The sequence below is a fragment of the Calonectris borealis genome, chromosome 32 (genome assembly GCF_964195595.1).
Source record: "Calonectris borealis chromosome 32, bCalBor7.hap1.2, whole genome shotgun sequence".
Classification (NCBI taxonomy): Eukaryota; Metazoa; Chordata; class Aves; order Procellariiformes; family Procellariidae; genus Calonectris; species Calonectris borealis.
In genome coordinates, this window is record NC_134343.1 from 2,997 (window position 1) to 28,698 (window position 25,702).

Here is a 25,702-nt window from a genome sequence, read left to right on the forward strand (position 1 = left end):
CACGGGGGGACGCAGGGGACATGAGGGACACAGGGGACATGTGGAGACATGGGGGGACATGGGGGGGTGACGGGGACATTGGGGCGACACAGGGGACATGAGGGTGATGGAGACATGGGGGGACATGGGGACATGGGGGACGTGGGGACACGTGGGGGGACACGGGGGTGTGGGGGACATGGGGGGATATGGGGGACACGGGATGATGGGGACATGAGGGGACGTGGGGGGGACACAGGGGGGGTGACGGGGACATTGGGGGGCCACGACAGGGCAATGGGGGGACATGGGCGACGCGGGGGGTGACGACAGGGGGGTGACAGGACAGGGTGACGGGGACACGAGGGACACGGAGGGTCGGTGGGGTCCTTGGGGGGACATGGGGGGGACACGGGGGGTGATGGGGACACGGGGGGACACGGGGAGGCCGCCAGCCGGACCCTGACCGCTCTGGTACCTCTTGGCCCCTCTCTATGGTCCCGCCCGGCTCCGCCCCTCCCCGCGCGGCGCGCGCCCGTTTACGACACTGCCCCCTCCCATCCCGCCGTCTTTGCGACAGCGGCGGCAGCGCTTGGCGGCGCGGCGGGCCGCGCTCCCGGCGGTTGCCAGGGCGCTTTACGGCCCGGCGATGGCGGAGGGAGAGCGGGCGGAGAGCGGCGGCGGCCCCGGCCCCGGGCGGCCCCCGAGCCCGGCCGAGGTGGAGCGGGCCGAGGCCCTCAAGACCCGCGCGAACGAGTTCTTCAAAGGTACCGGCGGGGGGGGGGGGCTGCCAGATAGGGAGCCACAGGGGACAATGACGGGCTGCCAAATAGGGAGCTATGAGGAGCAATGGGGGGCTGCGAGATAGGGAGCCATGGGGAGCAATGAGGGGCTGCGAGATAGGGAGCCATGGGGAGCAATGAGGGGCTGCCAGATAGGGAGCCATAGTGAGCCATGGGGGGCTGCCAGATAGGGAGCCATAGGGGACAATGAGGCGCTGCCAGATAGGGAGCCGTGGGGAGCAATGGGGGGCTGCCAGATAGGGAGCCATGGGGAGCAATGGGGGGCTGCCAGATAGGGAGCCATAGTGAGCCATGGGGGGCTGCCAGATAGGGAGCCATGGGGGACAATGAGGCGCTGCCAGATAGGGAGCCGTGGGGAGCAATGGGGGGCTGCCAGATAGGGAGCCGTAGGGAGCAATGGGGGGCTGCCAGATAGGGAGCCGTGGGGAGCAATGGGGGGCTGCCAGATAGGGAGCTATGGGGAGCAATAGGGGGCTGCCAGATAGGGAGCCATAGGGGACAATGAGGGGCTGCCAGATAGGGAGCCATTGGGAGCAATGGGGGGCGGGGGCTGCCAGATAGGGAGCCATTGGGAGCAATGGGGGGCTGCCAGATAGGGAGCCATGGGGGACAATGAGGGGCTGCCAGATAGGGAGCCATGGGGAGCAATGGGGGGCGGGGTCTGCCAGATAGGGAGCCATGGGGGGCAATGGGGGGCGGGGGCTGCCAGATAGGGAGCCATGGGGGGCAATGGAGGGCTGCCAGATGGGAGACAGTGGGGGGCGGGGGGGCTCTCTAGGGGGCTGCCAGATTGGGAGCCGCGTGGGAAGCGAGGCTCGGCCCTGGGGGTTGGGAGGGGGGGGTCAGGGTTTGCCCGCAGGGGTGGGGGTGCCCCCCGCGGGTGGGGGTCCCATCCCTCTGACGCCCGCCGGCTGCCCAGGGAAGGACTACGAGAACGCGGTGAAGTACTACAGCAGCGCCATCGAACTGAACCCCACCAACGCCATCTACTATGGGAACCGGAGCTTGGCCTACCTGCGCACCGAGTGCTACGGCTACGCCCTGGCCGACGCCACGCGCGCCGTCGAGCTGGACAAGAAGTACGTCAAGGGCTACTACCGCCGCGCCGCCAGCAACATGGCCCTGGGCAAGTTCAAGGCCGCCCTCCGCGACTACGAGACGGTGAGGCCGGGCGCCTCGGGGTGCCCCTCGGCACCCCCCTGGGGTCAGCGTGTCCCCCTGGAGCTCGGGGGAGGCTTGGGGACCCCCTCGGCACCCCTCTGGTGTCAGTGTGTCCCCCATTGGAGCTCGAGGGAGGCTTGGGGACCCCCCTGGTGTCAGCGTGTCCCCCCCTGGAGCTCGGGGGAGGCTTCAGGACCCCCCTGGGTTCAATGTGTCCCCCATTGGAGCTTGAGGGAGTCTTGGGGACCCCCCTGGTGTCAGCGTGTCCCCCCCTGGAGCTCGGGGGAGGCTTGGGGACCCCCTTGGCACCCCCCTGGCGTCAGCGTGTCCCCCACTGGAGCTTGAGGGAGGCTTGGGGACCCCCCTGGTGTCAGCGTGTCCCCCCCTGAGCTTGGGGGAGGCTTGGGGACCCCCTCGGCACCCCCCTGGGGTCAGTGTGTCCCTCTGAAGCTCAGGGGAGGCTTGGGGACCCCCCTGGTGTCAGCGGGGACCCCCCTGGTGTCAGCTTGTCCCCCCCTGAGCTCGGGGGAGGCTTGGGGACCCCCTGGTGTCAGCGTGTCCCCCCTTGGAGCTCGGGGGAGGCTTGGGGACCCCCCTGGTGTCAGCGTGTCCCCCCTTGAAGCTCGAGGGAGGCTTGGGGACCCCCCTGGTGTCAGTGTGTCCCCCCTCCCAGATCAGGGGATGCTTGGGGACCCCCTTGTCCCCCCTTCCCCCATGTCAGTGTGTGCCCCAGAGCTTTGGGGACACTTGGGGACCCCCTTGTCCCCCCTTCCCCCATGTCAGTGTGTGCCCCAGAGCTTTGGGGACACTTGGGGACCCCCTTGTCCCCCCTTCCCCCATGTCAGTGTGTGCCCCAGAGCTGTGGGGACACTTGGGGACCCCCTTGTCCCCCCTTCCCCCATGTCAGTGTGTGCCCCAGAGCTGTGGGGACACTTGGGGACCCCCTTGTCCCCCCTTCCCCCATGTCAGTGTGTGCCCCAGAGCTGTGGGGACATTTGGGGACCTCCTTATCCCCCCCCTTCCCCCATGTCAGTGTGTGCCCCAGAGCTTTGGGGACACTTGGGGACCCCCTTGTCCCCCCTTCCCCCATGTCAGTGTGTGCCCCAGAGCTGTGGGGACACTTGGGGACCCCCTTGTCCCCCCCTTCCCCCACATCAGCACATGCCCCAGAGCTTTGGGGACACTTGGGGACCCCCTTGTCCCCCCTTTCCCCATGTCAGTGTGTGCCCCAGCGCTGTGGGGACACTTGGGGACCCCCTTGTCCCCCCTTCCCCCATGTCAGTGTGTGCCCCAGAGCTGTGGGGACATTTGGGGACCCCCTTGTCCCCCCTTTCCCCATGTCAGTGTGTGCCCCAGCGCTGTGGGGACATTTGGGGACCCCCTTATCCCCCCCCTTCCCCCATGTCAGTGTGTGCCCCAGAGCTGTGGGGACATTTGGGGACCCCCTTGTCCCCCCTTCCCCCACATCAGCACATGCCCCAGAGCTGTGGGGACACTTGGGGACCCCCTTGTCCCCCCTTCCCCCATGTCAGTGTGTGCCCCAGAGCTCTGGGGACACCTGGGGACCCCCTTGTCCCCCCTTCCCCCATGTCAATGTGTGCCCCAGAGCTGTGGGGACACTTGGGGACCCCCTTGTCCCCCCCTTCCCCATGTCAGTGTGTGCCCCAGAGCTTTGGGGACACCTGGGGACCCCCTTGTCCCCCCTTCCCCCACATCAGCACATGCCCCAGAGCTGTGGGGACATTTGGGGACCCCCTTGTCCCCCCTTCCCCCATGTCAGTGTGTGCCCCAGAGCTCTGGGGACACCTGGGGACCCCCTTGTCCCCCCTTCCCCCATGTCAATGTGTGCCCCAGAGCTGTGGGGACACTTGGGGACCCCCTTGTCCCCCCCTTCCCCCACATCAGCACATGCCCCAGAGCTGTGGGGACATTTGGGGACCCCCTTGTCCCCCCTTCCCCCATGTCAGTGTGTGCCCCAGAGCTTTGGGGACACTTGGGGACCCCCTTGTCCCCCCTTTCCCCATGTCAGTGTGTGCCCCAGAGCTCTGGGGACACCTGGGGACCCCCTTGTCCCCCCCAGCATCACCCCAACCCTCACATCCCCATCCCCATCCCCTCTCACGGACACCCCAGGGCATTGGGGTGCCGGACCCCGGGTGGCCCCATGGCCCTAGGGTGGGGTGTCCCCGTCCCCTGACCCCCGTGTCCCCCCCCCCAGGTGGTGAAGGTGAGGCCCAACGACAAGGACGCCAAGCTGAAGTACCAGGAGTGTCACAAGATCGTCAAGCAGAAGGCCTTCGAGCGCGCCATCGCCAGCGACGAGCACAAGCGCTCTGTCGTCGACTCCCTCGACATCGAGAGCATGAGTGAGGACCCCCTGACCCCCCCCTCTTTTCTCCTTCTGCCCCCCAAAAAGTCCCCCCCCCCGTTCTCCACCGGATGGGTGGGAGGAGGAGTGGGCTGTCAAGGTCCCCAGTAAAGGTTCAGAGTCCCTTTTGGGGTACCCTTGGGGGGCTTGGAGGTCGTTGTGAGGGTCTCGGGGAGGTCTTGAGGGTCTTCAGCAAAGGTTTGAGGTTCCTTGGGAGGATTTTGGGGGGTCTCATGAGGGTCTTGAAGGTCTCCGTAAGGATTTTTGGGGTGGGGGGTGAGGGCTGTGAGAGTCTTAGGGGGACCGTGAGTGTCCCCAGCAAAGATTTAGGGTCCCCGTGGGGGTTCTGGGGGGCTGTGAGGGTCTTGGGGAGGCCTTGAGGGTCTTCAGCAAAGGTTTGAGGTTCCTTGGGAGGATTTTGGGGGGGTCTCTTGGAGGTCTCTGTATGGGGGGTGAGGGCTGTGAGAGAATTAAGGGGACCGTGAGTGTCCCCAGCAAAGATTTAGGGTCCCTGTGGGGGTCCTGGGGGGCAGTGAGGGCCTTGGAGGTCTCCATAAAGATTTTTGGGGTGGGGGGTGAGGGCTGTGAGAGTCTTAGGGGGACCGTGAGTGTCCCCAGCAAAGATTTAGGGTCCCCGTGGGGGTTCTGGGGGGCTCTGAGGGTCTTGGGGAGGCCTTGAGGGTCTTCAGCAAAGGCTTGAGGTTGCTTGGGAGGATTTTGGGGGGTCTCATGAGGGTCTTGAAGGTCTCCGTAAGGATTTTTGGGGTGGGGGGTGAGGGCTGTGAGAGTCTTAGGGGGACCGTGAGTGTCCCCAGCAAAGATTTAGGATCCCTGTGGGGGTCCTGGGGGGCTGTGAGGGTCTTGGGGAGGCCTTGAGGGTCTTCAGCAAAGGTTTGAGGTTCCTTGGGAGGATTTTGGGGGGTCTCTTGGAGGTCTCTGTATGGGGGGGGTGAGGGGTGTGAGAGAATTAAGGGGACCGTGAGTGTCCCCAGCAAAGATTTAGGGTCCCTGTGGGGGTCCTGGGGGGCAGTGAGGGCCTTGGAGGTCTCCATAAAGATTTTTGGGGTGGGGGGTGAGGGCTGTGAGAGTCTTAGGGGGATCGTGAGTGTCCCCAGCAAAGATTTAGGGTCCCCGTGGGGGTCCTGGGGGGCTGTGAGGGTCTTGGGGAGGTCTTGAGGGTCTTCAGCAAAGGCTTGAGGTTGCTTGGGAGGATTTTGGGGGGTCTCATGAGGGTCTTGGAGGTCTCCGTAAGGATTTTTGGGGTGGGGGGTGAGGGCTGTGAGAGTCTTAGGGGGACCGTGAGTGTCCCCAGCAAAGATTTAGGGTCCCCGTGGGGGTTCTGGGGGGCTGTGAGGGTCTTGGGGAGGTCTTGAGGGTCTTCAGCAAAGGCTTGAGGTTGCTTGGGAGGATTTTGGGGGGTCTCATGAGGGTCTTGAAGGTCTCCGTAAGGATTTTTGAGGTGGGGGGTGAGGGCTGTGAGAGAATTAAGGGGACCGTGAGTGTCCCCAGCAAAGATTTAGGGTCCCCGTGGGGGTCCTGGCGGGCTGTGAGGGTCCCTAGAAGAGGCTTGGGGTCCCTGTGAGGGTCTTGGGGCCCCTTTGAGACCCCCCAGTGAGGCTCAGGGTCCCTGTGAGGGTCTGGGGGGGCCCATGGGGGTCCCTGTGAGGATCCCTGACAAAAGTTCAGGGTCACCTGGGAGGGTCTCGGGGGGTCTTGGGGGCCCGGTGGTGGCTCTGGGGCCCAGCGACAGCCCTGAGGAGCTGTGGGGGTCTCCAGGAGGGTCTTGGGGGACCATGGAGGACCCCATGAGCGTCCGGACTTGGGTTTCCCCGACGGGTCCCTGGGAGCGTCTTGGGATCCCCACGAGGGTCTCAGGGCACCCATGAAGACCCCCAGGAGAGGCTTGGGGTCCCAGTCAGGGTCCTGGAATCCCAGTGAGGGTCTTAGGGTCCCCATGAGGGTCCCCTTGAGGGTCTTGGGGTGCCCATGACGGTGTCAGGGTCCCCATGAGGGTCCCCGTGAGAGTATAGGGGACCCCGTGAGGGTCTCAGGGTCCCCATGAGGGTCCCCGTGAGGGCCTTGGTGTCGCCCTGAGGGTCTCAGGGTCCCCATGAGGGTCCCCGTGAGGGTCTTGGGGTCCCCGTGAGGGTCTCAGGGTCCCCGGAGGGTCCCTGTGAGAGTCTCAGGGACCCTGTGAGGGTCTTAAGGTCCCGATGAGGGTCCCCATGAGAGTCTTGATGTCCCCCTGAGGGTCCCGGGTCCCCCTGAGGGTCCCCGTGAGGGTCTCAGGGTCCCCATGAGAGACCCTGGGGGGGGTCTCAGGGTCCCCGTGAGGGTCTTAGGGTCCTGATGAGGGTCCCCGTGAGAGTCTTGATGTCGCCCTGAGGGTCTCGGGTCCCCCTGAGGGTCCCCGTGAGGGTCTCAGGGTCCCCATGAGGGTCCCTGTGAGGGTCTTGGGGTCCCCGTGAGGGTCTTGTTGTCCCCCTGAGGGTCCCTGTGAGGGTCTCGGCGTCCCTGTGAGGGTCCCCGTGAGGGTCTTGCTGTCGCCCTGAGGGTCTTGGGGTCCTCGTGAGGGTCTCGGGGTCCCCATGAGGGTCCCTGTGAGGGTCTTGGGGTCCCCGTGAGGGTCTTGGTGTCCCCCTGAGGGTCCCCGTGAGGGTCTCAAGGTCCCCATGAGGGTCCCCGTGAGGGTCTTGGGGTCCCCGTGAGGGTCTTGGTGTCCCCCTGAGGGTCCCCGTGAGGGTCTCGGTGTCCCTGTGAGGGTCCCCGTGAGGGTCTTGCTGTCACCCTGAGGGTCTTGGGGTCCTCGCGAGGGTCTCGGGGTCCCCATGAGGGTCCCTGTGAGGGTCTTGGGGTCCCTGTGAGGGTCTCGGGGTCCCCATGAGGGTCCTTGTGAGGGTCTTGGTGTCCCCGTGAGGGTCTCAGGGTCCCCTTGAGGGTCCCTGTTAGGGTCTCAGGGTCCCCATGAGGGTCCCTGTGAGGGTCTCGGGGTCCCCATGAGGGTCCCTGTGAGGGTCTTGGTGTCCCCGTGAGGGTCTCGGGGTCCCCCTGAGGGTGCCCAGCAGAGCTTTGGAGCCCTCATGAAGGTCTCCAGGTCCACCGTGAGGGTCCCCAGCCAAGGCTCAGCACCCCCAAAAGACCGAGCTTCGGCAGAGGCTGTGAGCCCGTGGGGAAGGACGGCAGGGGCGTGACGGCCCTTTGGGGACTTGTCCCCGCTGTCCCCTCGTGTCATCGGCCACCGGGGGGGGGGCTTTCCGCAGCCATCGAGGACGAGTACAGCGGTCCCAAACTGGACGGTGGCAAAGTGACGTTGGCTTTCATGAAGGAGCTGATGCAGTGGTACAAGGAGCAGAAGAAACTCCACCGAAAATGTGCCTACCAGGTACCCCAGTTCCCCCCAGCTCCTCCCAGTCCCTTGCTGGGCTCTCCCCCGTCCCCAAGTGTCCCCCGTCCCCTTGCTTTGTCACCTCCGCCGCCCCTTTGTCCCCGCAGATCCTGGTGCAGGTGAAGGAGGTGCTGGCCAAGCTCCCCACGTTAGTAGAAACGTCGTTGAAAGAGGTGGGTGCCCCTCGCCGTTGGGTGCGTGTCAGGGGTGGGGTGGGGGGTGGGGGGGGACACGCGAAGTCCCCAAAAGGTGACATTCCATCCCAAACGCAGACGGAGAAGGTGACGGTGTGCGGGGACACCCACGGGCAGTACTACGACCTGCTGAACATCTTCGAACTCAACGGGTTGCCCTCCGAGTCAAACCCTTACGTATCCCCCACCCCCAGGAGGAAACGGGGTCTCGCCGGGATCCCCCCCCCCTTGCCCCCCGTGGTGGGGACAGCTCTGGGGACGGGTGGCACGAGGGGACGGGGACGCGGGGAGCTTTTTTTTTTTTTCCTGAACCGGTTGCAGATATTCAACGGGGACTTCGTGGATCGCGGGTCCTTCTCGGTGGAGGTCATCCTCACGCTCTTCGGCTTCAAGCTCCTCTATCCCGATCACTTCCACCTGCTCCGAGGTAACGCGGCCACCGCGGGTGACAGGTCCTTGTCCCCCACCCAAGTCCTGGGTTCTGGGGCCACCTCCCCTCTCGTGGGGCCGTGTCCCGTCCTCCTTGTCCCCTGGCGTAGGACCGGCTCGTGGGGCCACGTCACCTGGCCCGGGTCGTGGGGCTGGGTCCCCTCTCCGTAGTTGTCGGGGGTCACGTCCTGCGTCACCCGCTGGGTGGCAGGGCCCTGTCCTGGGTCACGGCGCCGCGTCCCCGCTTGCGGGACCCGCGTCCCCTCTCTCCGCTCCCCGGGGTTGAGCCGTGGGGCCGTGTCCTCAGGACCTCGTCCCTTGTCCTCCGTCCCCTGCCCGATCTCCCGTCCTCGGGGTCGAGCCGTGGGGTTTTGTCCCCTTCCCGGTGTCCCCGGGTGTGACGATGTCACCGTGTCACCCGCAGGCAACCACGAGACGGACAACATGAACCAGATCTACGGCTTCGAGGGGGAGGTGAAGGCCAAGTACACGGCGCAGATGTTCGCCCTCTTCAGCGAGGTCTTCGAGTGGCTGCCGCTGGCCCAGTGCATCAACGGCAAAGTGCTGGTGAGGGGACACCGCGCCCCCCGTCCCCAACCCCCCCGGGGGGCCCCGCGCGGGGTGGGGGGGTGCCTGGGAGCTCCCCGTTGGGTGGGGGGTCTCCGTCCTGGGTGGGGGGTCCCCGCCATCGCCAGGGTGTTTGGGTGATCTCTGTCCTGGGTTGGGGTCCCTGCCATCCCCAGGGAGTTGGGGGGGTCCCTGTGCTGGGTGGGGGGTCCCCGCCATCCCCAGGGAGTTGGGGGGGTCCCCGTCCCTGGTGGGGTTGGGGTGGGGGGTCCCCACCATCTCCAGGGAGTTGGGGGGGTCCCTGTGCTGGGTTGGGGGTCCCCGCCATCCCCAGGGAGTTGGGGGGGTCCCCGTCCCTGGTGGGGTTGGGGTGGGGGGTCCCCACCATCTCCAGGGAGTTGGGGGGGTCCCCGTCCTGGGTGGGGGGTCCCCGCCATCCCCAGGGTGTTTGGGTGATCTCCGTCCTGGGTTGGGGTCCCTGCCATCCCCAGGGAGTTGGGGGGGTCCCTGTGCTGGGTGGGGGGTCCCCGCCGTCCCCAGGGAGTTGGGGGGGTCCCCGTCCCTGGTGGGGTTGGGGTGGGGGGTCCCCACCATCTCCAGGGAGTTGGGGGGGTCCCCGTGCTGGGTGGGGGGTTCCCGCCATCCCCAGGGTGTTGGGGTGATCCCTGTCCTGGATGGGGGGTCCCTGCCATCCCCAGGGAGTTGGGGTGATCCCTGTCATGGGTGGGGGGTCCCTGCCATCCCCAGGGTGTTGGGGTCCCTTCCCTCCTCCGCCAGGGGTTAGGGTGGGGGGGCTGTCCCCGCTGTCCCCGCTGTCCCCGCTGTCCCCGCCCCAACGCGGCTGCTGTCCCAGATCATGCACGGGGGTCTCTTCAGCGAGGACGGCGTCACCCTCGATGACATCCGGAAGATCGAGAGGAACCGACAGCCCCCAGACTCAGGTGGGAGACGAACCCCAAAAGCCGCCCCGTGTGTCCCCCCCACCCCCGTGACGTCCCAGGGGCCGCGATGTCCCCGCACGGGGCGGGGGGTCCCTGACCCCCCCCTCTCCGCTTCCCCCCCCAGGTCCCATGTGCGACCTCCTCTGGTCCGACCCGCAACCCCAGGTGAGTCAAACCCCGGGGGGGTCCCCAAAAAAACACCCCAAACCCCCCCCCCTCCCCCCCAGCATCGCCCTTGGGGACAGCCACCCCCGTGTCCCCGCAGAACGGCCGCTCCGTCAGCAAGCGCGGGGTCAGCTGCCAGTTCGGACCCGACGTCACCAAGAGCTTCCTGGAGCGCAACCGCCTGGACTACATCATCCGCAGCCACGAGGTGAAGCCCGAGGGCTACGAGGTGGCCCACGACGGCAAGTGCGTCACCGTCTTCTCCGCCCCCAACTACTGGTGAGCGTCACCCGGCGGCCTGGGGACCCCGGGGTGCCACCACGGGGGGGGGGGGAGCGGCAGCGTGGCTTTGGCTTTCCCGCTTCCAGGCGGACGCGCGGTGTCCCCTGAGGCGCGGTGTCCCCTGAGGCGCGGTGTCCCCGGGTGTCCCCTGAGGCGCGGTGTCCCCTGAGGCGCGGTGTCCCCTCAGCCGGGTCCCAGGTGTCCCCTGAGCCTCAGCGTCCCCGGGTGTCCCCTGGGGCGCGGTGTCCCCTCAGCCTCAGCGTCCCCGGGTGTCCCCTGAGGCGCGGTGTCCCCTCAGCCGGGTCCCAGGTGTCCCCTGAGCCTCGGTGTCCCCAGGTGTCCCCTGGGGCGCGGTGTCCCCTGGGGCGCGGTGTCCCCTGAGCCTCCGTGTCCCCGGGTGTCCCCAGGTGTCCCCTGGGGCGCGGTGTCCCCGGGTGTCCCCTGAGCCTTGGTGTCCCCGGGTGTCCCCTGAGGTGTGGTGTCCCCTCAGCCGGGTCCCCAGGTGTCCCCTGAGCCTCCGTGTCCCCGGGTGTCCCCTGGGGCGCAGTGTCCCCTGGGGCGTGGTGTCCCCTAAGCCTCGGTGTCCCCGGGTGTCCCCTGGGGCGCAGTGTCCCCTGAGCCTCGGTGTCCCCGGGTGTCCCCTGGGGCGCAGTGTCTCCGGGTGTCCCCTGAGCCTTGGTGTCCCCGGGTGTCCCCTGAGGTGTGGTGTCCCCTCAGCCGGGTCCCCGGGTGTCCCCTGAGCCTCAGTGTCCCCAGGTGTCCCCTGAGGCGCGGTGTCCCCTCAGCCGGGTCCCCGGGTGTCCCCTGAGCCACCCTGTCCCCTCAGCTGGGTCCCAGGTGTCCCCTGAGCCTTGGTGTCCCTGGGTGTCCCCTGAGACTCGGTGTCCCCTCAGCCCAGTCCCCGCATCGTCCCCTGCGCCACATGGTCCCCTCAGCCGGGTCCCCAGGTGTCCCCTGAGCCTTGGTGTCCCCGGGTGTCCCCTGAGCCGCGTTGTCCCCTGAGCCGGGTCCCCGGGTGTCCCCTGAGCCGCGTTGTCCCCTGAGCTGGGTCCCCGGGTGTCCCCTGAGCCACGTTGTCCCCTCAGCTTGGTCCTTGGGTGTCCCCTCAGCCGGGTCCCCACGTGTCCCCTGTCCCCGGGCGTCCCCAAGCCTCGCTGTCCCCATGGGGGGGGCCGTGCTTTGGTGTCCCCAAGTGTCCCCGTGTCCCCCCGCAGCGACCAGATGGGCAATAAGGGCTCCTACATCCACCTGCGAGGCAGCGACCTGCGCCCCGACTTCCACCAGTTCACAGCAGTGGTGAGTCTGGGGGGGCGACACCCCCACTCCCCCCAGGCCTGGGGACCCCCCTCAACCCTGGGAGCCCCAAACCCTCCTTGGAGACCCCCAAAAACCAACCCCGGAGCCCCCCAAATAGTCCCTATGATCCCCCCATAAGCCCCAGAGCCCCCCAATAGCCCCCCCAGCCCCTGAGACCCCCAAATAGCCCCTATGAACTCCCCATTAGCCCCAGAGCCCCCCAGCGGTTCCCCAAATAGTCCCTATGATCCCCCCAGCCCCCCCATAGCCCCTCCAGCCCATGGGCCCCCCAAATAGCCCCTATGAGCCCCCCAATGGCCCCCACAGCCCCTGAGCCCCCCAAATAGCCCCTATGAACCCCCCCATAAGCCCCAGAGCCCCCCAGTAGCTCCCCAAATAGTCCCTATGATCTCCCCTGCCCCCCAATAGCCCCCCCAGCCCCTGGGCCCCCCAAATAGCCCCTATGAACCCCCACAGCCCCCGCCAGCCCCCTGAGCCCCCCAGAGCACCCCTCCCAGTTCCTGGGCCCCCCAGATCTTCCCATGATCCCCCAAACCTTCCCCAGAACCCCCCCACCTTATGGGATTCCCCAAAACCCTCCCTTAGCCCCCCCAACTTTCCAGCCTCCCCCCCCCCCCCCAACAGTCCCCCAGATCCCCCTAAGACCTCCGTCCGCCCCCTCCCCAGCCTGTGGGGTGATTGGGGGGGCTACTGGGGGGCTCTGGGGCTTATGGGGGGGTTCATAGGGGTTATTTGGGGGGTTTAGGGGGTTATCGGGGGGTCTGGGGCTTATGGGGGGTCTCATAGGAGCTATTTGGGGGGCTCAGGGGCTGGGGGGGGTCATAGGGGCTATTTGGGGGGGTTATTGAGGGGTTGGGGGGTCATAGGGGCTATTTGGGGAGCTGTAGGGGGGGCTCTGGGAATTGGGGGGGTTTATGGGGCTATTTGGGGTGTTTATAGGAGCTGGGGGGGCTATTTGGGGGGGCTCGGGGCTACCGGGAGGTTCATAGGGGCTATTTGGGGGTCTGATGGGCTGGGGGGGGCTCTTGGGGGGCTAGGGGGGGTCATAGGGGTTATTTGGGGAGCTGCTGGGGGGCTCTGGGGCTCATGGGGGGGTTCATAGGGGCTATTTGGGGGGCTCAGGGGCTGGGGGGGGTTCATAGGGGCTATTTGAGGGGGTGGGGGGGGGACAGTTGGGTAATTACAGGAGCACCCATGGGTGCCCTAGGGCTGGGATGTTTTGGGGGGGGGAGGGGGGGCAGGTTTGCCCCCCTCACCCCCCTTCTCCCCCCCCAGCCTCACCCCAACGTCAAGCCCATGATGTACGCCAACACCCTGCTGCAGCTGGGCATGATGTGACCCCCCCCACGGGTGGGCCCCCCCGCGGGTGCCCCCCTCCCCCCAGCACCCCCCAGGGGGTTTTTAATATATTGGAAGATTGTATTTATTCCCCTCCCCCCCCCTCCCAGTGCTCCCAGTTTGCCCTGGAGCTGTGGGGGGGGGAGGGTTTGGGGGGGCTGGCATTGCCCCCCCCCCGGGGGGGGGTGTGTGCCCCTTGTCGCCCCTCCCCCAACAAGCAATAGGTGCATGGAGATGGGGGGGAGGGGGGGGTTGGGGGGAGGGGGGTGCTCAGGATTTCACCCACCCCCCACCCCGCGGCCCCCCAGGAGCTGCCCCTCCCCCCCCCCCCCCCCCCGCCGGGCGATTTTACCGTCTGTAATTAATGATGTTAAAATAAAGTAATTATTGTAAGCTGGGCGGGGCCCCAGGCGTCCCGGGGGGGGGCTGTTTCCATGGCAACCAGGCGCCCGTTGCTACGGGGACCCAGGCCCCGTTGCCGCCTGGTGCCCCGCTGGCTGTTGCCATGGCGACGGGCGTGACCATTGGCGGGGAGAGCTGCGCGTTGCCATGGCGGCCGTGCCACGCCCCCCCGCAGCAGATTGGACGGGGCTAGGGCTGGGGGGCGGGGCTTTCCCTTTCACGTGACGCTGAGGGGCGTGCCCCCTTCCGGGTCTTTCCCCGCCTTGGCGCATTGCGGCTCAGCGGCAACCAATCAGGTTGGGGCTTTCAGCCCGCCGCCCCTCCCCAGCCAATGAGGCGGCGGCGCACAGCGAGCGAGCGGCGTCCTTCCGCCGGGGGGCGGGGCCTGACGGGGGCGGGGCCTGCGGGAGAGGCGGGGCAAGCGGAGGGATCCGCGGTGCCGCGAACGCAGGAGCCTCCCGCCGCCAGCGGAGCGCCATGGTCAGGGGGCGGCACCGGCGTTGCCATGGCGACGGGGGGGGCGCTATGGGGCGGGGGGGGGCCTACCGGGGTTGCTATGGCGACCAAGGGGTTGCTGAGGGAGGTGTCAGTGGGTTGCTATGACGACGGGGGGGCTGTGGGTGCTGGGGGGGTGTTGGGGGTTAGGGGGGCTGTGGGGGTTGGGGGGGCTGTGGGTGCTGGGTGGGGGTTGGGGGGGTCTATGGGTGCTGGGAGGGGGTTGGGGGGGGCTGTGGGTGCTGGGTGGGGGTTGGGGGGGTCTATGGGTGCTGGGAGGGGGTTGGGGGGGGCTGTGGGTGCTGGGGGGGGGTTGGGGAGGGGGCTGTGGGTGCTGGGTGGGGGTTGGGGGGGTCTATGGGTGCTGGGAGGGGGTTGGGGGGGCTGTGGGTGCTGGGTGGGGGTTGGGGGGGTCTATGGGTGCTGGGAGGGGGTTGGGGGGGGCTGTGGGTGCTGGGGGGGGTTGGGGAGGGGGCTGTGGGTGCTGGGTGGGGGTTGGGGGGGGCTGTGGGTGCTGGGAGGGGGTTGGGGGGGGCTGGGGGGGTGTTGGGGGGGGCTGTGGGTGCTAGGTGGGGGTTGGGGGGTCTATGGGTGCTGGGGGGTTGTTGGGGGGCAGTAGGTGCTGGAGGTTGTTGGGGGGGCTGTGGGTGCTGTGGGGGGTGTTGGGGGGGCTGGGGGTGCTGGGGGGGGGCTGGGGGTGTTGGTGGGGCTGTGGGTGGCAGCAGGTGTCGGGTGCTGGGGGGTCCCGTGGGTGCCCCCTCACCCGTGCCCCCCCCAGGCTGACCAGCTCACCGAGGAGCAGATCGCAGGTGGGGGACGTGGGGGGTGGCAGCGGGGGGAGGGGACCCTAGAGGGGACACGGGGGGGGATGACGCGGGGGAGGTTGGGGAGTGGGGGAGCACTGGGGGGGTCGGACACCAGGGGGGGTCAGTGGGGTGGGGGGGACACCGGCGGGGGGGAACACTGGGGTGTTGGGGTGACAGTGGGACACCCAGGAGTGGACGTTGAGGTGGAGGTGTGACAGAGTGACACCCAGGAGGGGACATGGAGCTGTCAGGGTGACAGTGGGACACCCAGGAGGGAACGTTGTGGTGCTGGGGTGACAGCAGAACACCCAGGAGGGGACACTGGGGTGGTGGTGTGACACTGGGACACCCAGGAGGGGACACTGGAGTCCTGGGGTGACAGTGGGACACCCAGGAGGGGACACTGGGGTGTCAGGGTGATGGCGTGACACCCAGGAGGGGACATTGAGGTGCTGGGGTGACAGTGGGACACCCAGGAGGGGATGTTGGGGTGCTGGGGTGACAGTGGGACACCCAGGAGGGGATGTTGGGGTGCTGGGGTGACAGTGGGACACCTGGGAGGGAACATTGAGGTGTTGGGGTGACAGTGTGACACGCAGGAGGGGACATTGAGGTGCTGGGGTGACAGTGGGACACCCAGGAGGGGACACGGAGCTGTCAGGGTGACAGTGGGACACCCAGGAGGGGACACTGGGGTGGTGTTGTGACACTGGGACACCCAGGTGGGGACATTGAGGTGCTGGGGTGACAGCGTCACCCCCAGGGGGGAACACTGGGGTGTCGGGGGAGTGGCACCAGGGCACGCAGGAGGGCACGCTGGCCATCAGGGTGACACGGGGCGCTCAACTGGGGCCACCCGCGGCCCCCTGCGGCCTTCCCCGTCCCCCGCTGGTGCCAGCGCGTGACGCCGTCCCCGCGGTGACGGTCCCCAGAGTTCAAGGAGGCGTTCTCGCTCTTCGACAAGGACGGGGACGGCACCATCACCACCAAGGAGCTGGGCACCGTCATGCGCTCGCTGGGCCAGAACCCCACCGAGGCCGAGCTGCAGGACATGATCAACGAGGTGGACGCCGACGGTGAGCCCCGCCTGTCCCCTCGTGTCCCCTCGTCCCCCTGTCCCCCTCCTGACTGTCCCTCCGTGTCCCCTCTCCTCAGGCAACGGCACCATCGACTTTCCCGAGTTCCTCACCATGATGGCGAGGAAGATGAAGGACACGGACAGCGAGGAGGAGATCCGCGAGGCTTTCCGTGTCTTCGACAAGGTGGGTGGGGGACAGGGACGGGGACAGGGGGATGGGCGAGGCAATGGTGTCACCGTCGTGTCCCCAACCCCAGGACGGGAACGGGTACATCAGCGCGGCGGAGCTGCGGCACGTGATGACCAACCTGGGGGAGAAGCTGACGGACGAGGAGGTGGACGAGATGATCCGAGAGGCTGACATCGACGGTGACGGACAGGTCAACTACGAGGGTAAGTGTCACTGTCACCCCACTGTCACCTCCAGCGTCTCCTCTGTCACCCACAGGTCCCTGCTGGCACCCAATGGGACCCCGCTGGAACCCACCCACGGGGCTCCTCATCCCCGCACCGCGTTCCCCGTCACGGTTGGCCTGGGATACCACCGTGTCCCCTGTCACCACCGGCCTGGGACACCACCGTGTCCCTTGTCACCCCTGGCAAGAGCTCTGCGTTGGGGACAGGGACTCAGCAGGGACAGGAACAGGGATGGGGACAGCGTCCATGTCTCCTGTCACCCCTTGTCACCATGAATGCGGGATCCCACCACGTTCCCCCATCTCCAAGGGGTCAGACCCCGCCGTGTCACCTCTTTCTGGGGACCTCACCGTGTCCCTTGTCACCCCTGGCAAGAGCCCTGTGTTGGGGACAGGGACGGGGATGGGGACAGCATCCACGGCTCCTGTCACCACGAACGTGGGATCCCACCACGTTCCTCCATCTCCAAGGGGCCAGACCCCACCGTGTCACCTCTTTCTGGGGACCCCGCAGTGTCCCCTGTCCCCGCTGTGTCCCACCCTGTCCCCACGGGCTCCGCAGTGTCCCCTGTCCCCATCCCCGTCCCTGCTGTGTCCCTGTCCCCAACGTCTCCCCTGTCCTCCCCATGTTCCTGTCCCTGTCACGTCTCCATCCCTGCTGTGTCCCCACCGTGTCCCCATCCCCCCCGTGTCCCCCCCCCGTCCCCCCCGTGTCCCCGTCCCCGCTGACCCCCCCTCTCTCCCGGCAGAGTTCGTGCAGATGATGACGGCGAAGTGAGGGGGCACGAGGCCACCGGGACCCCCCCAGCTGCCACCAAGAGGTGTCCCCCCCACACACCCCAAACCCACCGTTCGGGGGCACCCATGGGCGCTCGGGGTGGGGGTGGGGAACCCCACCAGGATCGTGGGACCCCACATTCTCCATAGGGACTTTTTGGGGGGGCTATGGGGGGACCCCATTTCCCCATAGAGGGTTTGGGGGGTTGGGGTCCCCCTCCCCAGGACACAGCAGGACCCCCCCCCTTACCTCAGAAGAGCAATTTTGGGGCATTTCAGTGGGATTTGGGGTCTCAGGAGAGTTGGGGATCCCTGGAGGAGGGGGACCGGGACCAGGCCCCAGTTTTGGGGCATTTTGGGGGGATTTTGGGCCCTTTTCGGGGAGCGGCGGGGGGGGCCACACCAGGCTCCAGTTTTGGGGCATTTTGGGAAGATTTTGGGCCTTACGGGGGTGGGACCAGGCCCTGGTTTTGGGGCATTTTAGGGGGATTTGGGGGGCCAGGACCGCGCCCTGTTTTTTGGGGTGTTTTGGGAGGGGGGAGAAGTGGGGGGGGGGGGGCTGGGCGCCACCCCTCCCCCGTCTGGGTGCTGTCACGGGCGGCCAAAGCTGTGAAATAAACCCCTGGTTTTGCAATTCCTGCGGCCTTAACGAGGCGCTGTAACGAGGGACCCTAACGAGGGCCCGGACGCCGGCGGTACCCCCCCACACTGGGGGCGAGGGTGGGTTTGGGGGTGCCGGGGCAGCGCAGTGGTGCGTGGTTGGGCAGGTTTGGGGGTGTTCGTTCATGGCGGGGCATAGTTGGGGTGTATGGGTGTAGCTGGGGGGTAGTTGGGGGAGAGGGGGGTGTTTGGGGTGCAGTTGGGGTGTACTCGGAGTGCAGTTGGGGCGTAGTTGGGGTCAGGGGTTAGTTTGGGGTGCTGTCGGGTGTACTCAGGGTGCAGTTGGGGTGTAGCTGGGGTACGGGGATGTGTTTGGGGTGCAGTCGGGTGTACTCGGTGTGTAGTTGGTGTGTAGTTGGTGTGTAACTGGGGTGTAGTTGGGGGATGGGTGCAGTTGGGTGTACTCAGGGTGCAGCTGGGGTGCAGCTGGGGGCACGGGTGTATTTGGGATGCAGTCGGGTGTACTCAGGGTGCAGTTGGGGTGTATGGATGTAGTTGGGGTGTAGTTGGAGGACAGGGGTGTGTTTGGGGTGCAGTCAGGTGTACTCGGGGTGCAGTTGGGGTGTATGGGTGTAGTTGGAGGACAGGGGTGTGTTTGGGGTGGAGTCAGGTGTACTCAGGGTGCAGTTGGGGGGTAGTTGGGGTGTAGTTGGGGGACGGGTGTGTTGGGGGTGCAGTCGGGTGTACTTGGGGTGTAGTTGGGGTGCATGGGTGCAGTTGGGGTGTAGTTGGGGGACGGGTGTGTTGGGGGTGCAGTCGGGTGTACTTGGGGTGTAGTTGGGGTGCATGGGTGCAGTTGGGGTGTAGCTGGGGGACGGGTGTGTTTGGGGTGCAGGCGGGTGTATTTGGGGTGCAGCTGGAGTGTATGGGTGTAGTTGGGGTGTACTTTGGGGTGTAGTAGAGCTTTAGGTTTGCAGCTGGGATTTAGGGGAGCAGTTGGGGTGTAGCTGAAGTGCCACTGGGGTGTAGCTGGGGTGCAGTTGGGGTGTAGCTGGGGTGCACTGGCTGCGTCCGCCTGACGTTTCAGGATAGGCTATTGGGGTGCGTGTGGGGTGTTGGGGCGTCTGTTTTGGGGCTGTGTGTCCCAGGGTCCCCCCGAAAGCCAATGCGGGAGGGCAGAGCTGTGGGGGTGGGGGGGCAGCCCCACCCATGGGTGCTCCTCTACTGATCCCACCCGAACACTGGGATCCTCTACGGATCCGCCTGGATCCTCTTCTGGTCCTTCAGGGTCCCACCTGGCATCCCGAGGGATCTGTAGAGGACCAAGATGTCCGAGGGGGGGTCTGGGTCCCAAACCCCGCCCCCAAAAACCCCTCGTTACAATCAAAGCCATCATTTCATTCAGCGGGGGAGGTTCCCTGAGCGCGGTCCCGCTCCCGCCTCGCCTGGTGCTACGGGGTGGATGGGAACAGCTCGCGGTGCTACGGGGTGGATGGGAACAGGTCGCGCTTTGGGGAGAAAAGCGGGGAAATGGGGCCGGCCGTGTTGAAGATGCGCGTTCCAGGATCTGCTGCCTTCCCCGTTGGGGTGTGGTGTGGCCCCGTTCCGTGCAGGAAACCGCTGGTCAGCCTGGGATCGGTCCTGGGACCCAGCAGGGAATGATCCTCTTGGTGGCTCTGGTGGCCGCTTCTGCCCTTCAACCACCCGAGGTCCAACCACTGGAGGTTCAACCCTCTCCCGAGGTTCAACTGCTGGAGGTTCAACCCTCTCCCGAGGTTCAACCGCTCGAGGTTCAACCCCTGGAGGTTCAACCTTCTCCCAAGGTTCAACCACTGGAGGTTCAACCCCTGGAGGTTCAACCTTCTCCCAAGGTTCAACCCCTGGAGGTTCAACCCCCTCCCAAGGTTCAACCCCTGGAGGTTCAACTCTCTCCCAAGGTTCAACCCCTGGAGGTTCAACCCCTGGAGGTTCAACCCTCTCCCAAGGTTCAACCCCTGGAGCTTCAACCCCTGGAGGTTCAACCATCTCCCAAGGTTCAACCCCTGGAGGTTCAACCCCCGGAGGTTCAACCAACTCCCAAGGTTCAACCACTGAAAGTTCAACCACTGAACGTTGAACCCTGTCCCAAGGTTCAACCACTGGAGGTTCAACCACTGAAGGTTCAACCACTGAAGGTTCAACCCTCAAGGCAGCCAGGCCAGGGCAAACTTACTCTTTTGGGGACACCCTCGGCGAGGCTTTCCCTTCCTCCACAGAAGGATTTTTTTACATCTTTTCCCCGTTTCTCCTTCTCTTCATTGCCCTTCGAAATCGGCCAAATTCCCTCTTCCCCACCAGGGACGAAGGGTTGGGAGTCGCCTTTCCCACAAACTCCTGCAAAAGGGGGGACGTCAGGTTAGGCGTAAGGGCAGACAGTGGAAAACCAAATCATTCTGAAAATGATTCATCGCAACATTTCAATGACTAAATGGTCCAAGAAGGGGGGAAATTGGGGTTTTCCTGGAAAAAAAAGAAAGTCCTTACCGTCTGCACCGGCATCTGAAACTTGACGTTTTGTGGGTCATGCTCAAACGGCAGTTCTGGAATTACTGGTTCCACCCGCCGTGTAAAGAAAAAAAATCCCCCAAATTGACTGTTTTAGGCCAAAGCAAGACCAGCGATGGTACAACCCTCAAGACATTCAGCTCTTTTTTTTTCCCCAAGTACCTCATCCCTCCGTTGCTCTTGGTTTTCTCTCCTTTTTTCCTCCTTTTCCACTTCAGCCATTTCTTTTTTTTTTTTCTCCATCGTTTCGACCCAAGACGTCGGGAGGTCCCGAGGTGCCACCGGGGGGTTTGGTAGCACATTTTCTGCAGAGACACACAAATGCAATCTGGTTTGGAGGTGATTTTTTTTTTTTTTTTTGCTGGTCGAGGTAAAATGGAAACGCGTTTTTATTGATCTGTGGTCACGGGCTTAAAAAGAAACTTTTCATCCTCTTCTGGATAAAAGCGAATGTGAGGAGCAAAATACAGAGTTATTACAGGGTTTGTGAAAATATCAGCTTAAATAATAAATTGTAACAACAACGAGTAGCTTGCAGCTTTTTAAGGAAAATCCCAAAGAAGGAATTTAATATTCAGACATTAAGAGCTGCGGAATTGAGTTACGGAAAATCGCTTTTTTTAGTGTCTTAGTGCCACCGAGCCGCATCGTGTACCTTGAATGTTCAGTGCCGGGCAATGGGGTTGGAGGACCACCTGGAGGACTTGGTTCTTCTTCTTCTTGCCTGGAAAAGCTGCCCAGATATGGTAGGAGCTGCCTACGGATAGAGGTGGGCGTGAGCAAAGGAAAAAAAGAAAAAAAAAAAGAAAGAAATGAATCCTACTACCTGCAAAATTTTGTGGAATTAGGCATGGAAAATGGAGGATTCCTGGGGAAGAAGCCAACAGTGCCAAAAGCCACCCTGCCCTTTGCCTGTCCATTGCCAAACCCGGTTGTGTTGGGGAAGAAGAAGAGGCATCCAATTTTCCAAGACTCACCAGGCAGGAGATGCCTTTTCCTTTGCTTTCTTCCTTGTTTCTTCCTTCCCATTTCCCCATCTTGCTTCCTGGGGATTTATCTTGGGAAAGGAGGCAGAGAGGGCGATGCCTTCCTAAAAAACCAACAGATCCCATTGGAATACTTTCTGGGATAACTCAAGCACGAAAACCACACGGATTTGCTCTGGTTGGGGACAAAAGCACCACCCATCTTGGCTGGGAGCTCCTCGGCTCTTCCCATGTCTTGTCGCACTTCTCAGTCCCGTGTTGCCATCGGATTTTTCTCAGGGTATTTTTTTTTTTCTTCCTTCTTTTTTTTATTTATGTATTTTTATGCCATATTGAGAATTGAGGCTTGCTGGGAGGGCTTTACCAAAGCTGAAGGCAGCATCTCAGGATGTTTTCTGTACCCTGTTGCCCCGTGACCATTGCTCCAAACCCTGGGCGTGAGTGAGAAACCCACGTGGACGGTCAGTTGTTGCATCACCTGTTTTATTGCTGGAACAAGTAACCTCTTCGCCCAACTTCTGCTCTTGGTTGGATGTCGTGGAGCCCTCTGAGGAAGACCCTGAGGAAGTGCCACCTTCAGCTCCAGCCTGGAAATCAGAAGGCAACAGCAACTGGGAAAATTGTCCCACGCTTCCCCGTAATGGAGCAAAGGCAAAGCCCAGGATGAAAAGGCAGGAGAGAGTTACCAGGGACATTTTTGGTGGCCTCACCTCAGCAGCTCCATGACACTGCCGAGGGAGAACTCCATCGCAGCTCTTTCTCCCTCCAAAATGACCAAATCCTTTGTCCCTGGATTCTGTGACAGCAACGCATTGAGATGAGGTGGAGGAAACCCATCTCCCACACAAAGACACAAAGTCACAGCTTTCAGGATGGTGAGGAAGACCAAGAAGGTACCACCAACGCCTTACTCTTTTAGCCACCTTCTTCAGCCATTGGAGATACACTTACACAGTTGCAGAACTGACCAGCAGGGCCCTCCATCCCACCACGCTTTCCAGCCCTGCTGGGCCAGCCTGGCCTGCAGCAGCCAAAGCTGACCAAGCCAGCCCGGAGCCCCCCCCACGCTCCTCCCAGCCCCTCGGGGAACACCACCTCAGCCCCCTCCTGCTGCCCAGGGCATCCCAACCGAGGGGCAGGGTCTGCACCCCGCTGGGCTGTCCCAGGCCACGCTGCTGGGGTGAGGCAGCCCTGCTCTGACAGAGCGCTCTGGCTTGCAGCGCTGGCATGGCCGTGTGGGAGGTGATGCTTTCCATCCCCCAGACTTTGGAGAAGATCTTAAGGAAGTTCCTCGGCTTGCTCCGGCACCGGTGGTTGTGCAGGCTTCTCAGCTCCTTCACAGAAGGCACCTGCGGGCTTCACTTGGCTGTGAGTTACCAGAAAAGGCCTTGATCGCCTTCAGCGAGCCCTGCAGGCTCTGCCAGTATCTCGCTCCTGTGTTTGTTTCAGCTGATCATAGAATCATCGAATAGTTTGGGTTGGAAGGGACCATTAAAGGCCATCTCGTCCAACCCCCCCACTGCCGTGGGCAGGGACATCTTCAACCAGATCAGGTTGCTCAGAGCCCCGTCCAACCTGACCTTGAATGTTCCCAGGGATGGGGCATCCACCACCTCTCTGGGCAACCTGTGCCAGGGTTTCACCACCCTCATCGTAAAAAATTTCTTCCTTATGTCTAAATCTACCCTCTTTGAGTTTAAAACCATGGCCTCCAGTGAGTTTCAGTCAGAGGACGTTGGTGACGAGTCCCATGTCCAGAGCTATCAGAGGCATCCAAGCCCGGTGACGGTCTCCCTGTTTCTCGGAGGTCTCATCACGCTGTCAGAGACCTGACATGGTGAGCTCGGCATCGTCAAGGGGAGCCATGTTGGCAGCCGGGGACTGGGGCAGTCGGTAGCCTGGTGCCCAGTGACCAGAGCATTTTTGCCAGGGTAGTCTTTGACCGTTTCACAAGAAGGAAACTCTGTCTTTCATACAGGCAAGAAAAATGCAGGTCCTCCTGCAATGCATCATGGAGGTGTTCCAGGAGGGCGACACAGATATCAAGATGAAGGCCCTGCTGGTCTTCAGAAATGTGATGGGTCACCTGAAGAGGAAGGAGGCCAGCCCCATCGCTGTGCAGCTGGCGGAGGAGGTCCTGCCCCTCTTTGATGATGTGGGAGACTGAGCCCTGCAGATGGGCACTGGGCAATGACAGCTGCCCTTCAGCCCTGGGAGGAAGACAGCGACCCCTCCATCTGTTCCCTGGCAGCTCAGACCATCCTCAGCTGGAGATCTCCAAGGGTGCAGCCAAGATACAGGTCTTCTCGGGAAAATGACTCTATTTTAATAAAGCTGGAACAACAAGCCTAAGCCCATGGTGTCCTTCACTGACACGCAGTGAGGATAGAGGGCACAGGAAGGGTGGTCCCAGCTCCGGCCACCCCGTGGGTCTCTGGGCGTCCCAGCGAGGCCGCAGCATCTGCTGTTGCTGCATCGCCACTTCCCCGCACCATGATGGACTCGGGAGGGTTTCCAAGCAAAGTACAGAGGTGCTAAGGGGGCTAGGGTGCAACTGCAGGGGTCCTAAAGAGAACAGAGGACAGACAGAGTGCCTCGGTCACCATGAATGCCTCAGAAGGGGTCTTTAGGGGACTGGAGGTCTCCTAAGGCGGCTAAACGAGCGACAGAAGGCTCTGGGGCATAACAAACACCTATGGAGGAGTGCTGAGGGGACTAAAGTGGCATTGTAGAGTCTAGGGGGCCAGTCTAGTGGGGTTTCTTAGGGTGCTAGAGGTCCTGAAGAGGGGTCTGGGGTGCAACGAAGGCCTCAGGAGGGGTCCTGAGTGGACTAGAGTGATCCTAAGACAGCTACAGGGCAAATGGAGGAGTCCTGTGGTTGGACCCTGCCCGCGAGTCCTCCGCTGGCCCCAGTGAAGGCCAATGGTGGGCTTTTGTGTACGACGAGGGCCACGGGAGGGTTCCTGAGGCTCAAAGGGAGGGTGCAAGGAGGCTAACAGAGGGGTGCTGCGGGGACCGGGGGGGTCTCTAGAGCACATCAAAAGGCGCATTTGGGTGCTGAGAGGTTCTGAGGAGGCAACCGGGTCAGGCTGAGGCAGCGCAGGACGACAGAGGGGTTCAGAGGGGATTAGTGGATATAAGGAGGGCTCTGGGCCTGAGGAAGGGAAAATGAACAAGTCTTGAGGGGATCCGATGGCAAAAAGAGAGTCACCCCCATCTTGAATTTCCAAGACAGCTGGTCCTGATCCACCTCTTTCCCACCCTGCCCCCAGTTCTCCCCATTCGCCCTCAAGCAGGCAGCCCGGGCGCCCACACCCAGCAGAGCAGGGCTCTGAAGGTGCCCGAGCTCCATGGCACCTCTCGGGCTGTCAGAGAGGGGCTGCTCCAGGGACCCTTGGGCTTTTTGGGGGTTCCTTAGCCTGCCTCCGTGGAACACTGAGGCAACAACCACGGGGACTACAGCTCCTGCCACGTCCTGTGGCCCAACACGGCCGCACGGCAGGGCCTTACCGGAAGACGAAGCACCCGCCATGGCCATGCCCAGAAGCGCGGTGCTAGAAGACTCAAGGCACGCCGAGGACTGCGGTGCTTGCGGTACCCTGCCGGCTGCCATCTTCACCCCGAAGCCCCCTCTTCCACCCCGGCCCAGGGCTCCTCCGTGGCGGCTGCGCCCCCGCTCCCCTCAGCGCGCATGCGCGCAGCGGCTTCAGCGGCGCCGTGGCGGGGCGCTGCGGGGGGGGGGTTTTCCCGCCCTCCGCAGCGCGCATGCGCTCTGCGCCGGGCTCCGTGAGGGAGCGCGGCGGCCGCGGGGGGGAGGCCGAGAGCTCCGCAGCCGCAGCCCGCCCGCCATTTCACCCCCCCCCCGCCACAAACCCCAGCCCTGACAAGCCCCGAAGCCGCAGGGGTGGCAGCGGACTCCTGACGGGGGAAGATGGCAGTCGCGAAGCACAGAGGGAGGGACGGGCTGTTGTCTCTGCTGTGAAGAGCGGTGCTCCTCCGCCATGAAACCGGCTCCGGTGAGCGGAGCGAGGGGCAGGCCGTGGTCTCCTGCGGAAGAGCGAGGTTCCTCCAAACTTCAGGCGCCATGAGAGGCCAATGCCCCGAAAGACGGGAGCGAGGGGAGGCAGCAGGAACGAGGGCAGGTGAGAAGGAGCACGGCCGCTCCTTCGCTCATGGCTGCCGCTGCGCCCGTCACCCCCTGCTCACGTCAGGTTGTCCTTTCCAGCACTGGTTATGACATTCCTTCTGGGCAATTCCCCCCATTTTTTCCCCTTCCATAATCTTTCTGAAGGAGTGTTTGCTTCAGAAGTAGCTTCCTGCTGCTTTCCACATTTTTATGCTTCTATTACAGAGACAGCAGGAGTTCAGAGTCCTTCTCTAATAACCTCAACCTCTTAAAACAACCTGGAGAAACGCACCAAGCCCCAGTTCCATTTCCAAGGGAGAAATACTTAAATCCAGTACGTCCCTGCTATTGCCTGCAGGAAAGGGTGATGCTAGCGCGGCTCACGCTGGTTTGACCCTCTTCCCCTACCGATGAGATGGACAACCCGAGAACAAGGCAGAACCGCAGAAAGGACTAACACTGCCTCTGCCTGTGGTCCAAGGGCCAACAGAAGAGGTCAGCTAGGCTGCTGTGATACCCGTGGTAGGTACGTACACGCTATGA

The 25,702-nt window shown here is 64.0% G+C and overlaps 3 protein-coding genes across 10 annotated transcripts; 2 read left to right on the forward strand and 1 right to left on the reverse strand.

Annotated features, from left to right (window-relative positions):
• Positions 1-612: 612 nt before the first annotated feature.
• Positions 613-13,325, forward strand: PPP5C (protein phosphatase 5 catalytic subunit). The gene is made up of 13 exons (XM_075134353.1): positions 613-746; positions 1,702-1,943; positions 4,162-4,309; positions 7,572-7,693; positions 7,804-7,869; positions 7,969-8,067; positions 8,212-8,317; positions 8,744-8,886; positions 9,740-9,827; positions 9,952-9,992; positions 10,093-10,271; positions 11,489-11,570; positions 12,867-13,325. The coding sequence occupies exons 1-13, from the start codon at positions 629-631 to the stop codon at positions 12,927-12,929; spliced, it is 1,497 nt and encodes a 498-aa protein (XP_074990454.1). The 5' UTR covers positions 613-628; the 3' UTR covers positions 12,930-13,325.
• Positions 13,326-13,725: 400 nt separating this feature from the next.
• On the forward strand, positions 13,726-17,550 carry CALM3 (calmodulin 3). Of its 2 annotated transcripts, none has more exons than XM_075134355.1 (6): positions 13,726-13,811; positions 14,605-14,635; positions 15,597-15,708; positions 15,788-15,894; positions 15,968-16,103; positions 16,876-17,550. In XM_075134355.1, exons 3-6 carry the CDS (start codon positions 15,639-15,641, stop codon positions 16,902-16,904), a joined length of 342 nt encoding a protein of 113 aa, XP_074990456.1. In that variant the 5' UTR covers positions 13,726-13,811; positions 14,605-14,635; positions 15,597-15,638; the 3' UTR covers positions 16,905-17,550. The 2 variants fall into 2 exon arrangements, with proteins under 2 accessions (XP_074990456.1, XP_074990455.1); XM_075134354.1 differs by having other exon boundaries at positions 13,734-13,811; positions 15,565-15,708.
• A 1,332-nt stretch (positions 17,551-18,882) lies between these two features.
• On the reverse strand, positions 18,883-24,726 carry LOC142074017 (uncharacterized). Of its 7 annotated transcripts, XR_012670509.1 has the most exons (9): positions 24,544-24,711; positions 21,744-21,829; positions 21,512-21,620; positions 21,025-21,137; positions 20,703-20,804; positions 20,210-20,352; positions 20,027-20,091; positions 19,716-19,876; positions 18,883-19,144 (listed from the first exon to the last, which is right to left on the reverse strand). XR_012670509.1 is itself a non-coding variant. In XM_075134371.1 (6 exons), the coding sequence occupies exons 1-6, from the start codon at positions 21,779-21,781 to the stop codon at positions 19,769-19,771; spliced, it is 609 nt and encodes a 202-aa protein (XP_074990472.1). In that variant the 5' UTR covers positions 21,782-23,598; the 3' UTR covers positions 19,617-19,768. The 7 variants fall into 7 exon arrangements, 4 of the variants coding, with proteins under 4 accessions (XP_074990472.1, XP_074990473.1, XP_074990476.1 ...); XM_075134371.1 differs by lacking the exons at positions 18,883-19,144; positions 20,027-20,091; positions 24,544-24,711 and having other exon boundaries at positions 19,617-19,876; positions 20,703-20,800; positions 21,744-23,598; XR_012670510.1 differs by lacking the exons at positions 18,883-19,144; positions 20,027-20,091; positions 24,544-24,711 and having other exon boundaries at positions 19,753-19,876; positions 21,744-24,469.
• Positions 24,727-25,702: the final 976 nt, after the last annotated feature.